The 23,978-nt window shown below is 37.6% G+C and overlaps 2 protein-coding genes across 2 annotated transcripts; both read right to left on the minus strand.

Moving 5' to 3' along the window:
* Window positions 1-3,937: 3,937 nt before the first annotated feature.
* On the minus strand, window positions 3,938-7,962 carry LOC103943103 (receptor protein kinase TMK1). Its single transcript, XM_009353303.3, has 2 exons — window positions 5,337-7,962; window positions 3,938-4,720 (listed from the first exon to the last, which is right to left on the minus strand). Exons 1-2 carry the CDS (start codon window positions 7,633-7,635, stop codon window positions 4,182-4,184), a joined length of 2,838 nt encoding a protein of 945 aa, XP_009351578.2. The 5' UTR covers window positions 7,636-7,962; the 3' UTR covers window positions 3,938-4,181.
* Window positions 7,963-14,114: 6,152 nt separating this feature from the next.
* On the minus strand, window positions 14,115-19,912 carry LOC103943104 (histidine kinase 4). The gene is made up of 11 exons (XM_048585137.1): window positions 18,510-19,912; window positions 18,090-18,323; window positions 17,802-17,971; window positions 17,431-17,649; window positions 17,157-17,343; window positions 17,021-17,072; window positions 16,678-16,907; window positions 16,409-16,507; window positions 15,592-16,286; window positions 14,852-15,361; window positions 14,115-14,730 (listed from the first exon to the last, which is right to left on the minus strand). Exons 1-11 carry the CDS (start codon window positions 18,900-18,902, stop codon window positions 14,493-14,495), a joined length of 3,027 nt encoding a protein of 1,008 aa, XP_048441094.1. The 5' UTR covers window positions 18,903-19,912; the 3' UTR covers window positions 14,115-14,492.
* Between the last annotated feature and the right edge of the window lie 4,066 nt (window positions 19,913-23,978).

Consider the following 23,978-nt stretch of genomic DNA (forward strand, 5'->3'; position numbering starts at 1 on the left):
GGCATTTCTTTACGTACTGTTTGGAAAAGAATCAAAGGTTTGACGCCATGCCAGTCAACCGGTCGGTGGACTGACCGAGTCGGATTGTATAATATTTGTAAACCCTTGGACCAGAAATATTTTTTAGCATGACCGACACACGGAGTGGTACATCACATGTCATCATATAAATAGTATAGTATGTGTGTTAAAAAGTTAATAACTTAAAATATAAAATTTCACACCACTTACATAAAAATACATGATGTACCACTCGTATTCTTGTCACAATGAAAATTTTCTCCTTGGACCAAATTAGCATGTGAGATGAATGGGTCTAAAACTTTAAATTAATTCATTAGTTAATTGATTGGTCTTTTCTAATGTGTTTGATTAGTTTCACAATTTTAGGCTAATACGCGCACGAACACGGACTCGAGCTTTTCGTGTGATATCCAACAAAGAAAAAAGAGGCTTAGTCGTGTGATTTTGGTTTTGTCCTTTTGTGGCAGTAGAGGATATACTCTGTGCGTAAGCGATCATGCACGCAATTGGTGGATAATTACTAAGTCGCAACGGAAAATATATCTTTGTATTAATGTGTTTTTATCATGCGTTATGTATCATACAATGAGACAAGTAATAATGTAATTCGAAGTTGTAATGAAAATTACGTCTTTGTATTAATATATTTTTATCATGCGGTACGTATCATACAATGAGATAAGTAGGAAGGTAGAAAAATTTGTGGGCATGGATAATCTGATGGGGGTGGGTATATATAGTATTGGCATTCTCTGACCGATCTTTCCCATTTCCATCCTGTGCTAATGTGAAGATAGAATTTCATTAGTTACATGGAAAAATTCGCAGAATGGTGAATGTCAGCATAGAATGGAAACGGGATAGATGTGTAACATTCATTTTGTGTGTGTCATTGTGGCCTCTATCGTTAACCTAATTCTTCTTTAACTTTCTTATCATAAACTTAACACGTGTCAATCCATAATAAAAGCTATAAATAGACCACAAACAAAATAAGTAAATCTCAGAGAAAAGAGGAAGGAGGAGTGAGAAGCTTCGTATACCTGTGATTGTGAGATTTCAATAGAGTTTTGTCGTTGTGGTCGAAATGAGGAAATTATGCATTGAACTGGATGAGATGTTTGGCTACAATTCCTCATTTCAAATATTGGGCCTTTGAGCCAATTCAATTCAAAAATCACATTGAATTGGTGTTGTCCTAAAATTTACCAAACTCATGTGGCGCATAGGCCGAGTAATTAAGAGCTAATTATATTTTTTTAGTGAACGCAGATGTGCCAACTTGCAACCTAGCTCAGTTGACGAGTAGAATAAATATAATAGTAATGTCGAATGTGTTACTAACTTCTGTATTCAAGGGATCACGGCCAAAAAAAGAACAATTTGGCCTTGGATTCTGGAACCAATAGTCACTGAAAAGTTCAAATAGAATTCAGCTTTCAATGACAGAGAGCTCTTAATCAGCCAATCACTTTACTAACAACTATCTCAGCCTGAATTGGTGCTATTATCCACAATCAGGCTCAATCAAAATTCCAAATGCTTGTCGCCTGATGCAGACCATGTGCATGCTGGCTCAAGGAAACAATTTTCCAATAATTTTATGGAATTTTTACCATGCTGACTCTACAAAAGGTACATCACTATCCTCCGCAAATCACTATGAGATCAAAGCAACGGCAGAGTTAATATGAGATCATTAGTTGTTTTTTATCTCAATAATTTTAAAAATTCTATGTGTATTTATTTATGTGTTATATTTGACCTCTATAAACAGTTAAGACAAACTAAATTACAACCTCGTCATTTACTTATATTTTCTTCTATCGTATATGTCTTCCTTTTCTCTCTTCTTGTGTGCACTCTATTGTGTGCACCATGTACTTGATGAAATACCTAAGTTGACAAGTCTTAGTAGTTTTCAACATTACTCCACAGTCTGCATCCATCGACAAAGCCTAATAATAGTAGTTGTCGACATATATTGACATAAGCTTTTGGCATGTGTTGGCAGGAATTGACAAGTGCCTATTAGGTGCCCGACTAAATGGGCCAATAAAGTTTTTTTAGTTGATATTATGATCCCATTATTTAAAAATTATAGCTTCGCCACTAGTTCAAATTCTATCTCCAGATTAGTCTTAAAATAAAGGCCAACTAATTTTGTGGTCTCCAATATGACATGGAGACTATTTTCTTATTCAATAAACTCTCTCGGTTTTATTCTCGTATCCGAATTCATAAAACATTTTCACAAGATAATTACTATGATAGTCTAATGATAACATCTATTAAAATTCAACGGCCTCAATTAAATGGACCAATGATGTAAAATTGGATCCAAACACTTTGCTATCCCGATGTATGCATTGATTGTTTATTCTAGTGTGAATTGTCACACGAGAAAAAATGCGGGCATAATTATTGAATATAATTGTATCATTTAAAAAAATTGCATTGGACTTCGGATAACACAACGTCGTCGGACCACACATACTAAATACCCCATTCCCTATTTTAGACACGATCCATTTTCTAGTTCAACTCTTTACGCGTAGTGGTCCTCCAAGCGTCTCGACATAAGACTTTCTCCTACTAAACTAACCATATTTTAAGCCTCAATTAGTGTTGGCATTCTAAAGTACAACACTTTACTATTATATTTTGGAGATGATGTTTAAGCTTGGGAAGATAACAAATTTGATGGAAAACAGTGAGGCTTAGGGACTTTCGAAACAAACCAAATACTCTCCTAACTCGCGAGTTATATTTTTAATTTTATTTTATCAAGCATGATTTTGTGGACTAAAGACTTATAAATACTCTGGTTAAAAAATATGACTATGAGATAGAGATTCATGGCAAAGAGGTATAGAAATTCTAAGAAAAAAACATAGAGTACTTGAAGCTAACGAAAAACTTGACACGAAAACGAGCGAAGTGGTGATCTAAAATTTATACACCCAACCCTACTTCGTAAAATAAAACTTTGTTATTATTGTTGTTCTTGTCAAACATGACATTCGTGGAATATATATATTATTATTGTCAATATATAAATTTGTTGTGTACAAAACGTTTGCGTCATTCACACACGATATTAAGATGAGAATGTACCAATAATTTGTAAATTATTATCAAGGATAAAAGATGTTTTTCTCTTTAAATAAAATTAAAATTTGGACTAAAACGTCGACGTTTAGCTAACCTAACAAATACTTCATATAAAAAAAATTGGATTGAAGATAACGACGAGTGATTTAGGAATAAAGCCGAGACATGCGGGATGTGCCCCCCGCCGTCACTGTCGGAGCTGGAGAATATTCTAGAAGTAGAAAAACAAAACAACTTTGTAGCTGGCAAACCGTATCTACTCCAGTCCATGTCGGACACGTGTCACTAGTTGCCGCCGTTTTCCATCATCCATTTACTCGACGGCCATTGGCCATTCGTGGGCAAAATCCAAGCGGGGCTGAGCTGTAAGGGGGATTTTTCAGTATGATCATCATAAGAGGTGGTATATTACATATTTTTATACAAATGGTGTGAGACGTGTATTAAAAAATTAATAACTTAAAAAATACAATTTTCCATCACTTGTATAAAACCACATGGTTCTATTTGTTCTGGTTTGGCCAACCAATCCTATCCTCCTCCATCCTTCCATTTTTATTAGAATTGGATACATAAAAATAGTATACCTGCCTGGTTACACTCAAGTTTGAATCACTCTCTACGTAAATTAGACTAGTTTACAAAGTTTCCCTTGGTTCAAGTTCGTAGCGACACGGGGACGATAATTGCTCTTAAGTAGAGGAAAGGGGTCGGTTGCATGATCAGTCACAATCCTAATGTGTAGTCCGCCTCGCCCAGTTGTGTATGACAATGACCAAACCGGAAACAATTTTGGGCAAACTTTTAAACTAGGTTCTCAGATTGGGAAAAAAAATTAACTGGACCACATCAGAGGCTTAATCAGCCATTTTCTTCAACATCTTAGACTAACCACCAGAATTCCTAGAGCACCAGAGATTTAAACTATCTTAACATAAAAATGTAAACGAAAAAATGCATCCCCTGTCCACATCAGGATAACAAACACAATAACTACAAGCCATTTGAACATTCAATGTAGCTCTGAACTTCTTTCTCGACCTTTACCGCCCATCCGATGATGTAAACGATTCTGCAAATCCAGATGGGCGAGTAGGTATGCTGGTTTGGGTGTTGTCTCCGCTGGCAAAGAACGATGAAGAAGATGAAGACTCATCAAGGTTGCTATTGCCTTCAAAAGCCTGCCACTTCTTTAGTGCTTGTGGTAAGGTCATTTCGAGGTCAATTCCATACATATCATCAGAATCTTCGGCTTCAGATGGTTTCCAATGCTCAACGAGTGACGAAAGAACATTGACTGCATGACCCATGTCGGGCCTCTGGTAGGGCTCCCTTGCGCTGCAATGCCCAGCAAGCTCAGCGACGGTGTTAATACTAGAAAGAGTTTCCTCATTGAGATCAATTGTTGGATCAATGGCCTTCCGGAATGTATCCTTGTTAATGAGCATTCTGCGGAACCATGTAACAAGGTGCAAGCTCTCCTCTGGTTGGCTTTCATCAATTGCTCTTCTACCCGTGATAAGCTCCATTAAGATCACTCCAAAGCTATACACGTCAACCTTGAGTGTCATCCGCCCAGTTGCTGATACATTACAAAATTGTGGTTTTAGTGCCTTGAATTTTTATTAATTGAACGACAGTAAGCATAATTAAGCACAACAAACCTTATGATGAAATGCCATGAGGCTATAGCAAGAAGAAAATGCACCACATAACAGATGCTACATTAAGAATGGAACAAGCGGAAAATGTCTGTAACATGAAACTATAAAATACTGAGCTGAATGGTTTTGTTAACCTTTCCAATAATCCTACATCAGATGCATATAAATTCAGTCAACATGTTAGAGACAACAAATGCTCGTCACAGACAGAAGCCATTTTATTCTTTTCTATCTTCTTTGCATCCCTGATTTTGAAAATTATAAACTACTTAGCATGCCAGAATATCCAAGGAAAATTAAAGAATTGGAACATATGAGTTTAGTACGTAAATGATGCAGTGAATCTAATATAGTCCTACATGTGTTGACTAGCGGTTTGCACAAAGAATAATCAGTGAGAGATAATCTCATAGTTGTCTTAGTTCATTGAACAATGACATTTGCTGGAATATCTAATCATACTTTACAAAGCAAATACCTTTCGTGGTACTCGAATGGAATTTGAAAAGAAGAGTGCATATAGAAATGTTTTACCTGCATACTCTGGAGCCAAATAGCCAAAAGTTCCAGCTAGTCTCGTCTCAATTGAGGCTTTCCCTTCTGGAGCAAGACGAACCAGTCCAAAATCTGAAACTTTAGCCCGCATATCATCTCCGAGTAAAATGTTCGAAGGTTTAAGATCCCTGTGAATGAAAGTCTGACTGGCTAAACCGTGGAGATACTCAACCCCTCTTGCAACATCCAAGGCAATGGTCAGCCTTCTAGTCCATTCAAGTGGCTTCAGACCTTCCTCTTTCCAGTTGAACAAGTATCTACTAAGAGTCCCTTGAGGCATGTATTCATAAACAAGAAGCCTCTCGTTTCCGTCCAAACAATAGCCAAGAAGTCCAACCAAGTGGCGGTGTCGGACCTTAGTAAGAACTGCAATCTCAGACTTGAACTCATTTAGACCCTTCTCCGCCACCACTCCAGATTCCATCCTCTTCACTGCAATCTTTGTCCCATCATGCAACTCCCCTTTGTACACAGTTCCAAAACCACCTTTTCCTAATATATTATTTTCGCTGAAATTATTGGTCACATTTCTCAAAACTTGGATCGAAATGACCATACTTCCAGCCTCAACCACATGAATGTCATTAGGTCCACTACTTGCCGGACTATTATAGGACTCATTTTCACAGCGATTAACCCCAGAGTTAGCAACTGTGATCTTGACTGCATTTTGATCGCCAGAGTGACGAGGATGAATAACCAATGCGTTTGGACTTTGAACTCTGCCAGAATGCTTATGCTTTTTCTTAAGTAGACAGAAAGCAACAAACCCAACTACAACCAATCCTCCAACACTGCCGATGACAGCCCCAACAACCACCCCAGTCCTAGATTTTTTACCTCCATCTGGTTGGAAGCCAGGCGGTGAATTAGGAATTGTAGGCGTCGCTGGCGTTGCTGGCGAAGGGGGATGATCCTGACCAATATTAGGGTTCCCAGCTGTTTTCACGTCCACATTCTTAAACTTTGGTACTTGACCAAAAAGTTGATTGTTACTAACATCTATCTGCTGAAGGTTGGGCAGTTGCGTAAGCTCCTTTGGTATGGTACCGGTGAGGTTATTATTGTCAAGTCTCAATGTTCGCAAGGAGGTAAGCAGAGAATAATTTGAAGAGATCGTACCTGAAAGACCCAGGCTCCGAAAATTGACAACAGTAATGTTTCCACCATTACACGTAATTCCCTTCCAGTTATTACAAGGATCGTTCCCCTTCCAACTATCTGCAAAAACAGTAGGATAACCCATGTCTTTGATGACCGAAAGCAAAACATTGACACGAGCGTCGCAATCAACACCCCGCTTATCACTGCAAAAACTATTTAACCCCGTCATATCCACCAGAACCCCATCGCCAAACTTGGGCATTGGTCCTTGAAGCATATTATTGGTCAAATTAACAGAAGTAAGGGATTTAAGATTCAACAAAGACGCGGGAACAACGCCGGTGAGCTTGTTATCCCTCAAACTCAGAGTGGTCAAGTAACCTAAGTTCGACAAGTCCGGTATAGGACCGGTGAAATAATTACCATGTAACCAAACCTCACGCAGAGAAATCATGTTCTGTAACACATCAATAGTACCATTAAGCCTATTGGTGCCCTGTTGGCTGTTCAACCAGAGGGACTGAATACTCGAACCCGAAAAACTAGCAGGCAATTCGCCTTCAAGGTAATTGAAAGCCAAATGTAGATCAGTCAAACCTGGGAAATTGGAACTGTTGAAGATATCGGGGATTCTTCCGGTGAGGTTGGTCTGGGTGGCGGAGAATTCCTTCAGCTGTGTGGCATCTTTGAGAGTGTCGGGAATCTGCCACGCAGCAAAGGGATTGTGGTCGATGTTGATGTTGTCAAGGGAGGTGAGTCCGGTGAAGAAATCGGAAGGGAAGGACGAGAAGTTGTTGTCGTGGGCGAGGAGGACCTGAAGCGGTTGCACCCCGGAGAGGCTCGGAAAAGGTCCGGTGAGTTGGTTGTTCTGAACTTCCAGTTGCTGCAAATACGAAAGCTTTTGGATTTCCGGCGGCAGCGTGCCGGTGAGTTTCTGATTACCCAATTGGATTTTGAAAACCTTGCCGTCCTGGCAACTCACTTTTCCCCATTTGCAGTAATCGGTGCCGGACCACCCGAGACTGTTGGAGCCGATGCTTTTCCGGAGTGCTTCCATGGCCGCTCCGTCGTCGCCGCCGCCGCCGGACTGGGAGTGTACTGGTGAGTACAGCGAGAAAAACAAAAGGAGCAGAACGGGGAAAGAACCCCAGAAACCCAGTTGGGGTTCCTTCATTTTTTTTTCAGAAAAAATACAAGAAAGTGGATGAAAAAGAAGAAAGATACAGACTGACAGAAAAAAGAACAGCAGAAATCCCTAGGGTTTATGGGAGGAGAAACGGCGGAGAATTGGGCGGAGAAAAGGCGAACGTTTTTGGGGGTTTAATTGGGAGTTCGTGGGGCTTTGAATGATACTCTGATTTTCGGTTGGGTAGTGTTTGGAAACAGAGAAAAACAAGCTGGCGTAACGATTTACGTGTGCGATTTTCTCTCTCTGATTCGATTGAAAGAAATCGAAGGAAATAAAATGGAAAATGAAAGGGGAGTATGGGTCGGTTTTGATTACAAATTTCTTGTTTTGGTTTTAAGACATTTGCTTGTGCAGTCTGCTACACGTACTACTCAATAGTGGACAATGGGTCAGAGCTTTGCTGTCTTCCATCTTACTATTTTTTTTTTTGGTATTATTCTCATCTCAATTTTTTGACGCAAAAGACTGACTTATACGATAAAAATATCGTTCTCGTCGTGTTTTGGGTTAATTACATGATATTAATGTTAATTTTTATTTTTATGATATATAGCTATATTATGTAAATTGTTCTCGAGATCATGATTATAAATAACACAATCATATATTGTGATATTTAGATACGTTCAAAAGTTAGAAAATCTACCATTACAAACAAAAACAAAAATAAACCATTGATATGGGGCTAAATACTAAGTTTTTTTTTTTTTTTCTAATTAGAAATGAATCCTAGTGGATTTGTTAATTGATTTGACATGATCGTTGAGTTGTAATCAGATGCCGTAATCTAGCAGAAAATTAAGGGATGATTTGAAGTAAACAACGGTGTGATTGTTTTGGATTTTTCTGTCTATTTATTTGTGTACCCACCAACCATTTTCTTAGAAATTGGCATTAATCGGGGACTGACAGTTCGGATTACCTTAATTAATTTCCTTAATGTTTGACAACTAACTTAATAATTTTTTTTAATTCGGGGAGGGTGGACTTTTGACGACCCGAATGTTAAAAAAAAGAAGGTCCATTGGGCCCAACGATCTTTTGCATGGCGGACATTTGGATAGGGGTAGACGCGGTGCGGTTCGGTACGGTTTCGAATAAAATCGCAATTGAAACTGAATTTTTTTGCTGTGCAGTTTTAAAGTCAAAATCGAAATGAAATCAAACCAGTTGATTCAGTTTGGTGCAGTTTCAAACGGTTTCAATTCGTTTTTTTAGAAAAAGTTACAATTTTAAATTTACACATATTTACAAATAAGACAATCTTATTTTCCTCGTACATTAATCAATGAACCTACAGAAAAACTGTAGCGAAAAATAGCAGCAAAGGAAGTAAGAGATAGAGAGATTTGTCTGACCATATGCAACAGTAGCACCAATCAACAACACACAAGCATTAAAGAAAGTATATATGTATACATTTTCATACTGCACAATTTGTTTAAGTTATATATCAAGATAAGCACTGTTATGAAGCACATTTCTCAACCGAAAGAATGTTGCTAATTACAGGTGCGCTACATTAGGTTCAAGCTTCTAGCACATCAATGAACTATGTGCCTTATTTAGATCGAGTGGAGTGTTGTGATCAAGGGTTGGAATTAGTAACTCTACTGCAATATGAGTACTATTGACTGCACAGCTTCTTGTGTGTGGCCAGATAAATGAACATGAGTTTTGAGAGAGAGAGAGATAAAGGTAGAGATGTATGGACTCGAATAGAGGTGCAAAATTGGATGACATTCTATTCTAGTGTAGTTAAGTCCATATTATAAATGTATGGACTCTAATAAAGAAACAATTAGAACATAACATTCAATATATGGTGCGGTTTTGAAAACCCAAAACCGAAACCAAACCGTTTTCTTAGCCGCGGTTCGGTTTCGAAACCGCAACCGTTTCAAAACCGCAAAACCGAACTATTTGGTGCAGCCCGATTCGAATTGTGTTTCAATTTTGGTTTTCGGTTCCAAGTGCCCACCCCTACATTTGGACACTACTGACAGAAGGTGGACTTCATTTTTAATTCCCCTCTTTAATTTTTTTTTAACTATTTTGTGCACAAAGATTCAAACTTCTAATTTCAAGCACCGAAAAAAAAATAATATTGCAATTTGTATAAATTCATTTGTTTAATATTATTCGTCCGTATTTAATTTAGAGTTGAATTTTAACTTCTTTCGAGATATTACAATATGTTTGCTCACGTGTGAGATTTATAGGACATACATGATTCACGTTATCCTATATTATTCACAAATCAAGTTTAAATTTCGTTATACATGAAAAGACGTGTGAAAATGTAGCTTAAAGGACTATACGAAGTTGAGGTGAAACCTCATCTACCTTCATTAAAATCTCTACTGGAAACCCACCGCCCAACATCCAAATGTATTAATGTAGAGCCTCAGGCCCACCACTACATGCCTTGATGCCGTTTCTTTTTTCTGGTTGACAAGAAGTGATAAAGTAAACTCCTACACAGCTATTACAATTACCTAAGACGTAACAAAATCGTATCAGCAACTAAAATTAGTTTTCGCCGAATAGCGAGAACATACAGAATCATTGTAGAAGAGCAAAACCTCATAAAATCAGCATTAATAAACGAAACCACATATATCATTGTTCAAGTGGCAAGACCACATCCAGCCATGGCAATAGCGGGACCACATTCGAGTGGGTTGGGTCGGGTCGGCTGCATAATATGATTATATGGTAGAGATGTCGACGAAGAAGATAACGTCGAAATATTATATGGACCATTCGAAGCTGGGACATCGGTGACAACAAACTTAGACCAACATCCTGGTCCGATGTAACTTGTCCACATGTAACATGGGGTCCTACATTTGTTTTCTTTTTCCACGTGGCACCATACAAAAATTGATGAAAAAGCCAATATTCTATATTTATTATAATATAATGCTAACTTAAATATTGCATGCCACACAAAATATTTGCTTTGGTTTGCCGATTGGAAAGTATATATTGAATTGGCTATTCTAGTTGACGTGAACGTCGACGAATTGGCTTGAGTAGCGTGTATTCTGTTAAATATTCTTGTTAAAAAGATGTTGGATTTTTATTTATGCATTTCGTTTCGAAACTCTTTTTCTCTAAATTATTGTAATAGTTTCAAATTCTTTTTCTTCTCTTTAATAATAATATGCATTTTAATAAATAAATAGATTAGGTCAAGTAATCAAATAGATTAAAAAAAATTTGGTTAAAATAACCAAATATTCAATTTAAATTGTTGAACTAAATGAAAAAAAAGTAGTGACATGTGGATTGAATATTCACGGCATAGCGATCAAATGTCAACGATATACAAAACACAGAAAAATTATAATAATAAAAGTAATGCTAGACTTACCGTGTTTTGGTGGATCCCACATTTTATTATAGAGATGATAAAATGTGGTGAAAGTAATATTTTTATTTAAGGATTTGAAAAATAATTGTTTTCGGATTTCTCCAAATTGAAATTCTTACAACGCACAAGCCTTGAAGCCCAAAAAAATGCAAAGTCCTTATGCCCAACATGCCTTCTGTTCTTGCATTTTCAGGTTTGGACCAGCATGCCCATACATGCATTTATTTAATACATTCACCTTCCAACATTCTAATATGATCAAATATGACATTCTCTCTTTCTAGTTGCATATTTGACTATTAGATACTGAATTAAGGGACCGTTTGAGAACAATATTTCGACAAAACAAAAAGAACTTGAATCAAAATAATTATCAAACGGCCCTAAGTAATCGTTAACCATGTTAATTATGGTACCTTCCATTATCTCCAGAAAGTCTAAATGCACGGCTATCATAACTACTTAAGAAGATAGGCATAACAAATTTGTATTAACGACTACAACAAGCTATCGCTGAATAACAAGAACATACAAAATCATTAAAGAAGAGCAAAAGCACATGAAATCAGTATTAATAAACGAGACCACATAAGATTATCGTTAATAAATGAAACCACACATATCCTTGTTCAAGTGACAAGACCACATCCAGCCATGGCAATAGCAGGACCACATTCGAGTTGGGTTGGGTCGGGTCGGCTGCATAAAATGATTATATGGTAGAGATGTCGACGAAGAAGATAGCGTCGAAATATTATATGGACCATCCAAAGGTGGGACATCGGTGACAATAAACTTAGACCAGTATCCTGGTCCGATGTAACTTGTCCACATGTAACATGGGGTCCTACATTTGTTTTCTTTTTCCACGTGGCACCATACAAAAATTGATGGAAAAGCCAATATTTTATATTTATTATAATAGAATGCTAACTTTAAATATTGGCATGCCACACAAAATATTTGCTTTGGTTTGCCGATTGGAAAGTATATATTGAATTGGCCAAACTTAGAATGTCACTAAATACCCCAAACCCTAATTAGCATTTTAATAAATAAATAAAATAGATTAAATTAGGTCAAGTAATCAAATAGATTAAAAAAAAACATTAAAAATAATTCGGTTAAAATAACCAAACGAGAGATTATATTCACACATCCCAAATTACTTCTCTCACACCCTTTTATTTTTCTATCAAGGTTAATGATGTGTAGAAAATATTAAAAAATTAAAAAGATGCGGGAGAAGTAATTTGGGGTGTGTGAATATAATATCTCTAACCAAATATTCAATTTAAATTGTTGAACTAAATGAAAAACAATAGTGACATGTGGATTGAATATTCCCGGCATAGCGATCAAATGTCAACGATATACAAAACATGAGAAAATTACAATAGTAAGAGTAATGCTAGACTTATCATGTTTTGGTGGATCTACCTTTTATTACAGAGGTGATAAAATGTGATGAAAGTAAGATTTTGGGTTAAACTCTGTTTACTACCATGTTTCGTGGTTTTCAACATTTATTACATGAAGTTTTTTTGGCCCCAGAATCATACCTAAAGTGTTAGTTTTGGGACAGTCTCATACATCCATTAGTCTGGCTGTTAAGTCTTCTGTTAACTGATGACGTGGCACCCACGTGGACAATGATTGGGCACCACGTATCATTAAAAATTAAAGAAAATTAAACTATTAAAATAATTAATTAAATAAAAGTTAAAAAAAAAAAAAAAAATCCCCAGGTCCCTTTGTCTTCGCCACCATGATCCCTTTGCATCATCTGCACATCCATCCTTTTCCAGATCCCCTTTGTCTTCCCCAAGCGACTTGCTGTGACACGTGCGATGATAGAGGCCTTTATGTGGAAGAGAGGGTCGTCGTGCTTCCATCCGAGGATGAGGGACTTATCGAGTTCCTGGAGCTTGACGGAGTGGAGCGCATGGGAGTTAAGGATGGTGCGGACAACGTTAAGTTCTTGGATGGTGAGGGGGTCGAGAGGGTGGTGGGAGGTGTCGGAGATGTGGTCTTTGAGGCGGGGCGTTGGGATATGGGGATTGGATGCGGTTTTTGGAGGAGCACTAGGCGGAGTTTGTTGTGCAGTCGAGGAGGTCAAAGACATACGGGAGGCGCATAAGGGAGGTGGGACCAAGTGAAAAGGAGGACTAGGCTTATGCAGAGGGAAAGGGAGAAAAAATGCAGGAATCTCCGATCTTCCATGGATTATGTGTTTCAAAGTTTGAGTTTTGAGGGAGGGGGAAGGATGGATGTGCAGATGTGCAGAGGTGCAGAGGTAGAAAGGAGGGGAGTCGGGATGGGGAAGAAAAAGGGGTTCTGGGGATTTTATTTTATTTTTTATTTTTTACTTTTATTTAATTAATTATTTTAATAGTTTACTTTATTTTATTTATTTTTTAAATTTCCACGTGGATGACACGTGGCATCTAGTCATTGTCCACGTGAGCCCCACGTCACAGTTAATAGGAGACTTAACAGTTTGACTCATAGATGTATGAGATTGTTCCAAAATTTACACTTTAGGTATGACTCTGGGACTGAAAAAAACTTAATGCACTAAATGTTGAAAACCACAAAACATAAGGGTAGTAAACAGTCTTTTGTCTTAATATTTTTATTTCAGGATTTGAAAAATAATTGTTTTCGGATTTCTCCAGATTAAAATTATTCCATTAATCTTTGAGAGGGTGTGGACAAAAGCCCAATTGAAATTCTTACAACGCACAAGCCCTGAAGCCCAAAACAATGCAAAGTCCATACGCCCAACATGCCTTTTGTTCTTGCATTTGCAGGTTCGGACCAGCATGCCTATACATGTATTTACTTAATACATTCACCGTCTAAACAATCAAATATGACATTCCATCTTTCTAATCGCATATTTGACCGTCAGATAGTGAATTAAGGGATCGTTTGAGAACAATATTTCAACAAAACAAAAAGAACTTGAATCAAAATAATTATCAAACGGCCCTAAGTAATCGTTACCCATGTCAATTATGGTACCTTCCATTATCCCCAGAAAGTCTAAATGCAAAACATTGAATCAGTTGTACAAAAAGAATGGTACAAATCGAAGGCATTGAAACCCTTTTCCACAGAACTCAGAAGAAAGATTCAAACAAGGCATACAAAAAAAATATAACATTTACACATTTTGCTCCTCCCCTTTTCTAAGGATCATCCTACTACTATACATACGAAGTGGGAAATGGAGGTTTGTACTAGTATACATGTGCGTGGATATACCGAATCGAGTTAAAATTTTAGTTAGAAATGATTCCTCGAACCTGTATTCAAGCCATTACGAATCATCAAAATTCTAGGACCGACAGCCGGCGTTTGTCTCTGCAGAATATCAAAAAATTGCTGGTAACATCCGACCAACAAAGATGTCCGCAGGTTGAGTTTTGACAACTCTTGCTGTGAGTCTGAGGCTGTTTTAAGTTTTGAAGAACTTGGCAACGGCTTGATAGAGATTCTCTTCCTCGAAGGGCTTTGAGACGTATCCATCCATCCCACACTTCAGGCACTCATCATAGGTGGCATGAATAACATCCGCCGTCATAGCTAACACAGGCAAATGCCAGTCACCCTTTCTTGCGAGTGCTTCAAATCCACCATTCATCTCAACATTTGCCTTGCTCTCCATCTGCCGGATTCTGCGTGTTGCCTCAAACCTGCAATCAAAAGTAACATTTGTAAATAACAAATTAACAATTCCAATTTGGTCAAAGCACAAATGCTAGCAATAAGGGCATTCCGAGTCTAGAATGTTGTAACTGAAACACCGAAACATACCCATCCATTTCAGGCATTTGAATATCCATGAAGCAAGCATCAAAATTGTGCGGTAATTGAAGCAATGCCAATGCAGCTTTGCCACTATCAACGCACTCTACATAAGCACCAAACTTCTTTAGTGCACCTGCAGCAACTCTCCTGTTTACCAAATTGTCATCAACCACCAAAATTTTCTTCCCGCAGAGCAGACTTTGGAGGACGTTAGATCCATTAGGCACCACTCTCCCTGGTTGCCTCTTCTTTCCTATGCCCAGGACCTCTTGAAGACACGCAGCCACCATACTAGCCCTCAAAGGTTTCATAATTACCGTATCCGCAAAACCAGCTGCCCTTACCTTATCAGATTCAGCTTGACTAAGATTATTGGTTGCAAGAAGGATCATTTTTGGCAGCTTAAACGCATGACCGTTCTGTTTCCAATCCAATTTCTGCACATTAAGATCATGTTCTTCACCAGAAATCCATGAATCCTTCTCAACTAGAACTATATCTGGCTCGATACTTTTCCTGTCATGTGTAATGAAGCAGTTCAATTCAGTTAATCAAATCCTACTTATTTCCAAAGTCTACCATTTTTTTTTTCAGTTTTCCAAAGTCTACCTTTTCATTTTACTCAAAAGTCTACCTTTCATAGCAGTTAATAAAGGTAATATTGAATTGCCATATTGTTATAGTTTTATCACAGTAAATATTAAACCCCTTAAAAAACTTTAAAGATGTAGCAAAAGTAAACGTACCCGGATGCCGCAGCACCATTTCTTCCACATGAAGCAACAGCCATCTTGATGCTGCTCGCAACTTCCACAAGGATTCCAAGTCTCTTTAAGTGGTATTTGGTTACAGCAGCTCTCACAAGTTTTCCATCAACTACTATTGCTCGCAATCCTCTAAAACTAGAAGGTAGATCCTCAGGATTAGGTTTTTTCATGTCACTAAATGCATTTTTCTTGCACCTCCTAAAATTAGCGGTGAAAGAAAATGTACTCCCGACACGAGGTCGACTTACAAATTTTATCTGACCACCCATCAGTTCAACCAGACACTTACTGATGCTCAAGCCAATACCAGTTCCTCCATAATGTCTAGAGGTTGAACTGTCTGCCTGCATGAAGGGCATAAAAACACGTTCCTGGGCAGCTAATGGTATACCTATCCCCGTATCCTCCACAGAAACCATTAACGTGACCTGCTCAGAAGCTTCAACAACATCAGCTCTGTCTTCTTCATCAGACACCAGATGCTTAAACTTATCCCAACTATTCCAGTCATTTGCTGCTTCATACCCACTTAAAGTTTTAAACTGATGGCCATCGGATGTCAGCACACCTTCATCTGTTCCTCCGTTCAAGTAAGTCTCTGATTTCCCATTTATCATCACCTTTGAGGGCTCAGCTAGATGAACTTTGACAAATATATGTCCTCGTTCAGTGAACTGCCAAATGTAGAGCTCAAACATAAGTTATCTTTGATCACTAACCAGAGCAGGACAAACCGAAGATTTTAATGAATCCTGTTACTGCAAGTTGAAAATAAAAAAATGAAACTTCCACTTACTTTAATAGAGTTGCCCACTAGATTTGTAATTATCTGTCTGAATCTCCCTGGATCTCCCATAAAAATTTCTGGAACTTTATCGGACACAAATACTGCTAGCTTCACATCCCAAATATAAATCGGAATTAGGAGATTTGACGATGAAACATGATACTATAAATTATGACAGTTCATATTTCAGAATTTAAGAACTATCACCATCACCACAGCACAATTTAAGAACTACAAAAACATTGCAGTAACTCTGAGCTGAAGACATTGCGGCTTACCTCTATACCCTTATTTCTAGATTTTTCAGAAAATAAAGATAGAACATCATCTAGTATTGACCGAATGCCAAATGGAACTTCTTCCAGCTCTAACTTGCCAGCATCAATCTTTGCCCGGTCAAGCACCTCATTTATTAATGTTATCAAAGCCTTTCCACAAGCTTGAGCTGTTCGAGCATAATCCATCTGGGTCGAACTTAAAGCTGTATCTAAAAGCAAGGCAAGCATTCCTGCAATCATAGAAAAATAAAGATTTTACCTCCTGCAAGAGTGCATTTTCGGACTCATATCATAATGTCATTCTGAAAATAAAATGTTAAAATTGGGAGATCTGTTAGCATACCTAGGATTCCGTTCATGGGCGTTCTTATTTCATGAGAAACAGTAGCAAGAAACTGGCATGAAAAAAAAGAAGACAACATATCAAAAACATGCCATTGAGGAATGAGCAATGTTTGGGGAAATGTTGAAAACAGTACCTGGGACTTGGCAACATCAGCAGCTTCTGCTCGAACTTTTAATTCCTCCATTTCACGGAAATCATCCTCAACTTTAACAATGTGCATTGCTGCCCCATATAAGATATAGCCAACTAAAAACCCAATCACAAAGAACAAGAATGCAGTGTTAATTGCTGTCCACGACGTGGGTGCCCTCTGATGATATCTGCTCAAGAATCCAATTAAGTGTATTAGGATGGCATAACCACTGAAACTCTCCATCTCTCATTAGTTATTGATTGGTTGCCCTTACCTACATATCATCTGATGCTTCCGGAAAGGATCTCCAAAATCCAACTTGCTTTCATGCAGAAGAGATGTGTCACCATCTTGGTATTGGTGACCATACATGATTAGGGGATCAGAAGTGTTTGTAACATCATACACATAAACCTGAATGGCTTGATTCCCCGCAAGTTGGCCAAGCAAATTCTCCACAAGGGACTCAACATCAAAGGCACCACCAAGGTACCTGCATTTTATACAGAATCAAATGAACCATCCTGTAGGTTGCTAACTTCTGTGGCAGATGCACATGGAATCGACTAAAGTATATGCAGGTAACAGCATGCAAAAAGCAACTGAAGAGCGTTTTCATAGTTCTATAGTTGTATGCCAACTTACCCAACAGCCGCCTGAATGCGCTGCTCCACAGTTGGGTTTGGAGGCAGCTTCGATTTGTAAACGGGGAAAGTCAATACAACACCAAGATGATGAGAACCCAGCAGCCTAAATGGGCTTGTTAGAACAGCTTTTCCAGTAGCTCTAGCCCTCAAAATGTTTTCTCTGTCCTCCTGCATCATGTAGTGGAAAAATTAAAGGTCAAATGAAACACGCCCAACGAATGCTCGGATTAATGCCATAGAGTTCAACAAGATAAACAAAGTGAAAGTAAACACATCCTATAGTTACCTCCCCAGACATCATATCAAGTGACTCAATGTAAGAGACGGTTTCCTGTGAAAAAATTACAGGCGCATACTCATCTCGGTTGGGCGATGGTTCCTTCCCCATTGTCTTTATTGTCCATCCATGTTGGTTTTCAAACTTTTCCCTATCCGAATCAAGCACTCTCTGTGCATAGGCCACCCCACTCAAAAGAGGCCTCTCGAAGGCGGTTCTGGCAGTGTATTCAGCAAATGTTTCCTGCATTTTCCCAATACAGAACCCAAATCACACAAAAGCTCAAACCAGTAGCACCACATTCAATCATCATAAAAATTGAGAAACTAATTGTCTTAAATAAACCAAACTGTACAATTAGTCAAAGAAATTATACCAAAACAAGCATTTCCCAAAAGGGTTTTGATCAAAATTGAAGCACAAACATACCTGATCAATTGCAGAAGGGTTCTTGTAGTAATGGAATGTGGAAACAAGGATTGCAAGGGCATGCACATGATTAACACTAACACTGAACTGATCCTGCAGCATTCTTGCCCTCTGATCACACATGCTACCAAGAACTTCTACCCTTCTCACTTTGTTATCAGCATCCATGCAAGAGTAGGTTAACCAGCCCAAGAGAAGCATCACACCAACCCAAAGAAGGAACAGTTTTGGGAACCAAGCCCTGTGTGCCTGCACAAAGGTGTAGCCTTTTTTGGCCCCCATTTGCTCATTCAACCTCACAGCCACTGAGTGGTGCCGCTGCATCTTCGTCTTCCCACCCATCAGCACTAGACCAATTTCTTTGATTCTTCTTCTTGTTTCCTCTTTACTCATCTCATAACTAATCTTAAAAAAAGAGAACCCACGTTCTTAAAAGTGCTTATTTTTTCAGAAACTTTTTTTCTGAAAGCACAAGCAAAATACGAGCAAATGAAGAAATATATCTCCTACTGTGGGGGTGTGGACTTTCTTCTTCCCTCTCTCACTGAAACCCCATCGTACTATTGTAAAAGGTAAAGAGAGAGAGAGACCCAGAACTCGAAAAGAAGGATTCTTTCTCAATTCACAGAGACAAGCATGGCTCTCAAAAGATGGGGAAAGGAAAACAAAGCTCAAATTCCAAAGTAGTCTTTGTATTTCTCTCTCCTCACTCTCTCTCTCTCTAGAAAATGGTCTGTCTCAGGCTGTGAATGCTAAACAAAAAATCGTTTTTTAAGGAATAAAAAAACACAGAGAGCTCCAATCATGCCATCTCAAAGCGTGAAGCTTAGTTAGAGGCTTCCAGACAAAGAAGAAGCACGTTCACTGTTTTCCCACCATATAATAATCAAAACACACAGCTAAGCTCAGCACACAACACAGGAATGCACACCACAAGAGTTTGATGAGAGAGAGATAGAGAGAATTCTAGAGAGAGAACCAAAAGAAATAAGAAATAAGAAATGGGGGTCTTGAAAGAAACGATCTTCACCTCTAACAATTATAGAAAGATGGTGGCTTGATGCAGTACAATGAATGTCTAATAGAAAAGGAGTATTGGGTCGTCCTGATCTGAGGATTTTTTCTTTATTTTTTATTTTTTCAGCGTAAAATAGTAGCTTTGATGACTTTTTATGCTCTATTTTTTTAAGGCAACCAAACTGAATCGAATTTTTTGGATTTTCAGAGATACGCTCTTGTCTCCCCATCACTACCATCCCACATTATAAACTAATTTCCCCTCTCTCTCTCCCCTCCCTCTCTGTATTCTTCCTTATAATATTGCATCTTGCACCACACACTCTCTCTCTCCCTCTCTCTGTTGTTTGCTTTGCTAATTTTCTGAGCTCACATTGAAGCTGATAGTCCAAACTTTTGAAATTCAACCGAAATATTTTGATGGGTGTCAGACTCTGACACTTCCAAAAAGCAAAACCCAAATGGGTTACGTTTTTCGGGTGCTTTATGTTTTAAACAGTGAAAAATGAGATGGAAAGAGTCTCAGGGGAAGGCATAATTGCCCATTTAAACATCAGAAGGAATCTGACATGATGTCTGCCTTCTCTAGTTTTCTTTTAATTTCTTGTGTGAGTGTTAATCACCCTATAAATATTTGGACATTTTAATTACTCTCTACCTATTAGGCCGCATTTCTGTTTATTTTTAACATTTAGCGGTAAAATTTCATGGATTTACGGTAAAATTTATGTTCAAAGAACATCGATATAATTAAATTAATTCTAAAAGAGAATCAAATAATATAAATAAAGAAGAATGCTAAACACAATTAGGCAAAAAGAAGTTCGAAAAAATGTATACAGAAATCATTTTCCGAGTTATGTATTCCCTTTTCCATTCAAATCATTGTTAAATTTCTTCAACTTCCTTTGTTTTTCAAAAAGGTAGTGTGTGTAATATGTTTAGGATTTCAATATGAATCCAATTGGGCGAATGGAAGTCCAAAAATCGCAATCACATATCTTTGGGATAATGACATTGGGATCTCATTCCCTCTAATTTACATTAAGCCCGGAATTTCTATATTAAATTCCGAAAATACCCCATCTATTTTTTCTATCTTTCATGAAACCAAACTCCTTTTTCAATTGATATACCAGATTTGGATAAGAAAATATGACTATGGGGCAAAGTTTAAGTTTTCTAAATTCGTCATGTTTATATATTTCCAATAAAAAATGAGTGCACGATAATTTTTGTTTCCTAAATTTTACATTTTCAAAATATTTTTACTTTTCAATCATTTTTTTTTAAGATCATAATTGTAAGTTTTGGAGATGAATGTCTTATTATTAGATTAAGTTGTTAATTGATATGAGAAATGTTGTACGAATGAGGAGAACGAAATCGGAAAGAGATCATCTATGAATCTCTTTCTCTAAAATTCAGAGATGAAATGATTCGGACATTTGAAATTTGATCGGTTAAAAACAGAGAAGCTAGTAAAAAAAATTAAAAATTATAATAATTTTTTGTCGTTGAATCAAATTTTAAACTTAAATTATTTTTTTACCAAAAAAAAAAACCTAAATTATTTAATCATTGAGTTTTGAAAGAGAAGATCCGGAGATGATCTCTTCCCCACGAAATGGAGTTCTTCAGACACGTTTCTGATTTGAAATGACACTTAAATAGTAGTCGATGCTGGTTGAGTGGTTTTTGTTCAGAAAAGGGATATCTTTTGATGGAATAAGGGGAAGATTGCATGGGGACCATTTTCGTTCACACCTATTAAATTTATGAAATATTGAGAAATGGTCAATCGCTTTTAGGTATGAAACTCGTATTGGTAGGACGTTAAATTTGAAAGCTCTAACTTATAAATAAGGGTAAATTACACTTTCATACTTTAGGTTTAGGATCTATTTCAATTATTTACAATATTTTCAAAATATTTCATTTTCATACATTAAGTACTATTTTATTTCAAAATAATACATCCATTACATTTTCCATCTATTGATCCGTTAAGCGCTAATGTGACTGCCAAATATGTGCCTCGTGGTAAAAAAAGACCCTAAATCTTCTAAATATATTAATTTAAAAAAAAAAAAAAAAAAACTAAAGTTAACCTTCCCGTCATCCCCCACACCTGCATCGTCCCCCCCAAACCCGCGACCCTCCCTTCGTCCGCACCCTTCCTCTTCCCTTCTCTACACACTCCCACTCTCCTCTACACACCCCCCCCCCCCCAACTCTTTAAATCCACATCCATTCCATGAACCCGGCGATGGCGAGACGGGATCTTTTTTTTCTGGGTTGCAGGTGGGGGGGTCGGGGGGAAGAAGATGAAGATGGGGGAAAAGAGGGGGAAAGAAGGGTTTTTTTTTTTTTTTTTCTTTTCTTTTTCTTCTTCTTCTTCTTCTTCTTTCTGGGTTGCAGGGAAGAAAATGAAGATGGGGGAGATGGGTTTAGGGGTTGCAGGGAGAAGACAGGTTTTAGTTTTTTTTTTTTTTTTTTTTTTTTTTGAGAAATCATTCAGGTTTTTAAAAAAAATTATTATTTTTATCACGTGACAGACATTTGGCAGACACATCAGCACTTAACAGATCAATAGATGGAAAATGTAACAGAGGTATTATTTTGAAATAAAATAGTGCTTAAGGTATGAAAGTGAACTGTTATAAAGATGTTGTAAGGAATTGAAATAGAACTCAAGCCTAAGGTATGAAAGTGTAATTTACCCTATAAATAAATACAATTGAATCGTTAGATTGGATTAGTAACATAAGAAAAAGCACAGTTAAATAAGTTAATAAAGGCTTTAGGGTCGAAAGCAATATTCACTTAACAAATACAATGTTATTGTGACTGTAAACACGAATTTCTTGTGACAAATAAAATAAAAACACGTGTACAAAATAAATATATTTGTATTAACGTAGGTTTAGAGTTACAATCTCTTTAAAACTTAATCCTCTTATTCGATCTCCAAAATATGTAGATCCCTTTTCCGCCAAGTGTTGACACATGTCATTCTTGATGACTCGTTCGATTTTGATGAGTCATATCCACGTGTATGATTTATGAGACACATAATGCATACTATGTATGTCCTAACATGTCCAAACTTTAATACGTTTATGAACATTTATTTCTTCAAAAATTCAATGTCTATAATTAATGACATCTCATACTCATAATATAATGAAAATTTTAAAATATTATCAACACAAAATATCACTGATAACGATATAACTATTAAAAGTATAAATCCGACGTTAGAGAAAGAAACAACCTTTCATATACGAAGTTTGAGGCCATTATCTATCTTTATTTTTCCTGCCACTCAAAGTGTGTGGGTATGTCGGCCATGTGGTCTGGTAGTGAAGGTGAAGCTCACACCCATCACTTTCTATCCCAACAAAAAAAGTCTAATTATCTTTCTTTCTTTGTACAATTAATGATCATATCGTGACCCTCCCTCCTCACTCCTGAGCCCTGCCGATGCCATGCAGGCCATCCTCGTCCCTCACCCTCCCATGCCAGGCCAGGCCAGTCCAGGTGCTTCATCTTCTTCTTCTTTCTGCTGGACCCTGAGTGCTCTTTTTTCCTGGCTTTCCTCTCTCTTAGCTTGATTCTCGATCTACCTAATAAAAGCATTTGCATTTGCATTTGCATCCCGATCGATGGGAGTCGAGTCCTATGCCATTCCATACCCTGCAGCACTAACTAGCTAGTACTAGTACACAGTAGTACTTGTGTACTTCTGCCTTCTGCATGTGTTGTTGTATGTGGTCCCCTGGATTTGGTTTCATAGAGCCATGTGATGCTTTCATTTCAGGTCCCCAGCTAGCTAGCAACAAGCCTACAAGGTGCATTATGCTTTATATCAAGGGTGTTTAAACCATGACCATTGTCGCCACGAACGAACTCGAGCCCCCTCAAGGGAAGGCATACTCGATTCATCGAAATTAATCGAGAACGTCTGCCTTGATCCCAGAGTCTTCCTTTTATTTCGAAGCATGCGGGTACCAAAAACCGATGCCTTACCACTTGGCAAGAAATAGGGACGTAGCTAGAATAGTGTTAGCACACGCCCGGCAAAAGTGGGTTGGTTGTTCTGTTTGCATTCTCTGCCCATGGACCAACAGAATGCCTTGGTTTTATGGCAATATGGCTTTGGTAAAAGCCTGATAGATCTTAATTTTTGTATTTCTCTTGAACGAAGATTAAACTGTTAAAATTTTAAAGTATCTCGTACTCTGGAATACAAAAAAAAATTCTTGCTTTATATTGCCTATGATTTATTAGGAGTGCCTAGGAAAGAAAGAAAAAGGAATTATGCATGTAAACTAGTTAAACTCACTTTAAATTCAATTTTCACTCATACTTTTTCAATATAATTCTTCAACAGACTAGTTGTCCGCGAGCTAAATTTAATTTTTTTAATAGTAATTAGGCTTGAGAAAC

This window comes from the organism of the source record quoted next, unplaced genomic scaffold (genome assembly GCF_019419815.1).
Source record: "Pyrus x bretschneideri cultivar Hongxiangsu unplaced genomic scaffold, Pyrus_bretschneideri_v1 Contig22, whole genome shotgun sequence".
Classification (NCBI taxonomy): domain Eukaryota; kingdom Viridiplantae; phylum Streptophyta; class Magnoliopsida; order Rosales; family Rosaceae; genus Pyrus; species Pyrus x bretschneideri.

Bases quoted from the DNA above. Each gene is read 5' to 3' on its own strand.
- LOC103943103 (XM_009353303.3), bottom strand. From the start codon at position 7,635: ATGAAGGAACCCCAACTGGGTTTCTGGGGTTCTTTCCCCGTTCTGCTC. The intron at 4,721-5,336 runs GTAAAACATTTC...GTAATGTATCAG, and splicing joins TTTGGCTCCAGAGTATGCAG to CAACTGGGCGGATGACACTC.
- LOC103943104 (XM_048585137.1), bottom strand. From the start codon at position 18,902: ATGAGTAAAGAGGAAACAAGAAGAAGAATCAAAGAAATTGGTCTAGTG. The intron at 16,287-16,408 runs GTAAGTGGAAGT...TACATTTGGCAG, and splicing joins TAGTGGGCAACTCTATTAAA to TTCACTGAACGAGGACATAT. The intron at 14,731-14,851 runs GTATGTTTCGGT...TTTTGATTGCAG, and splicing joins CAAATGCCTGAAATGGATGG to GTTTGAGGCAACACGCAGAA.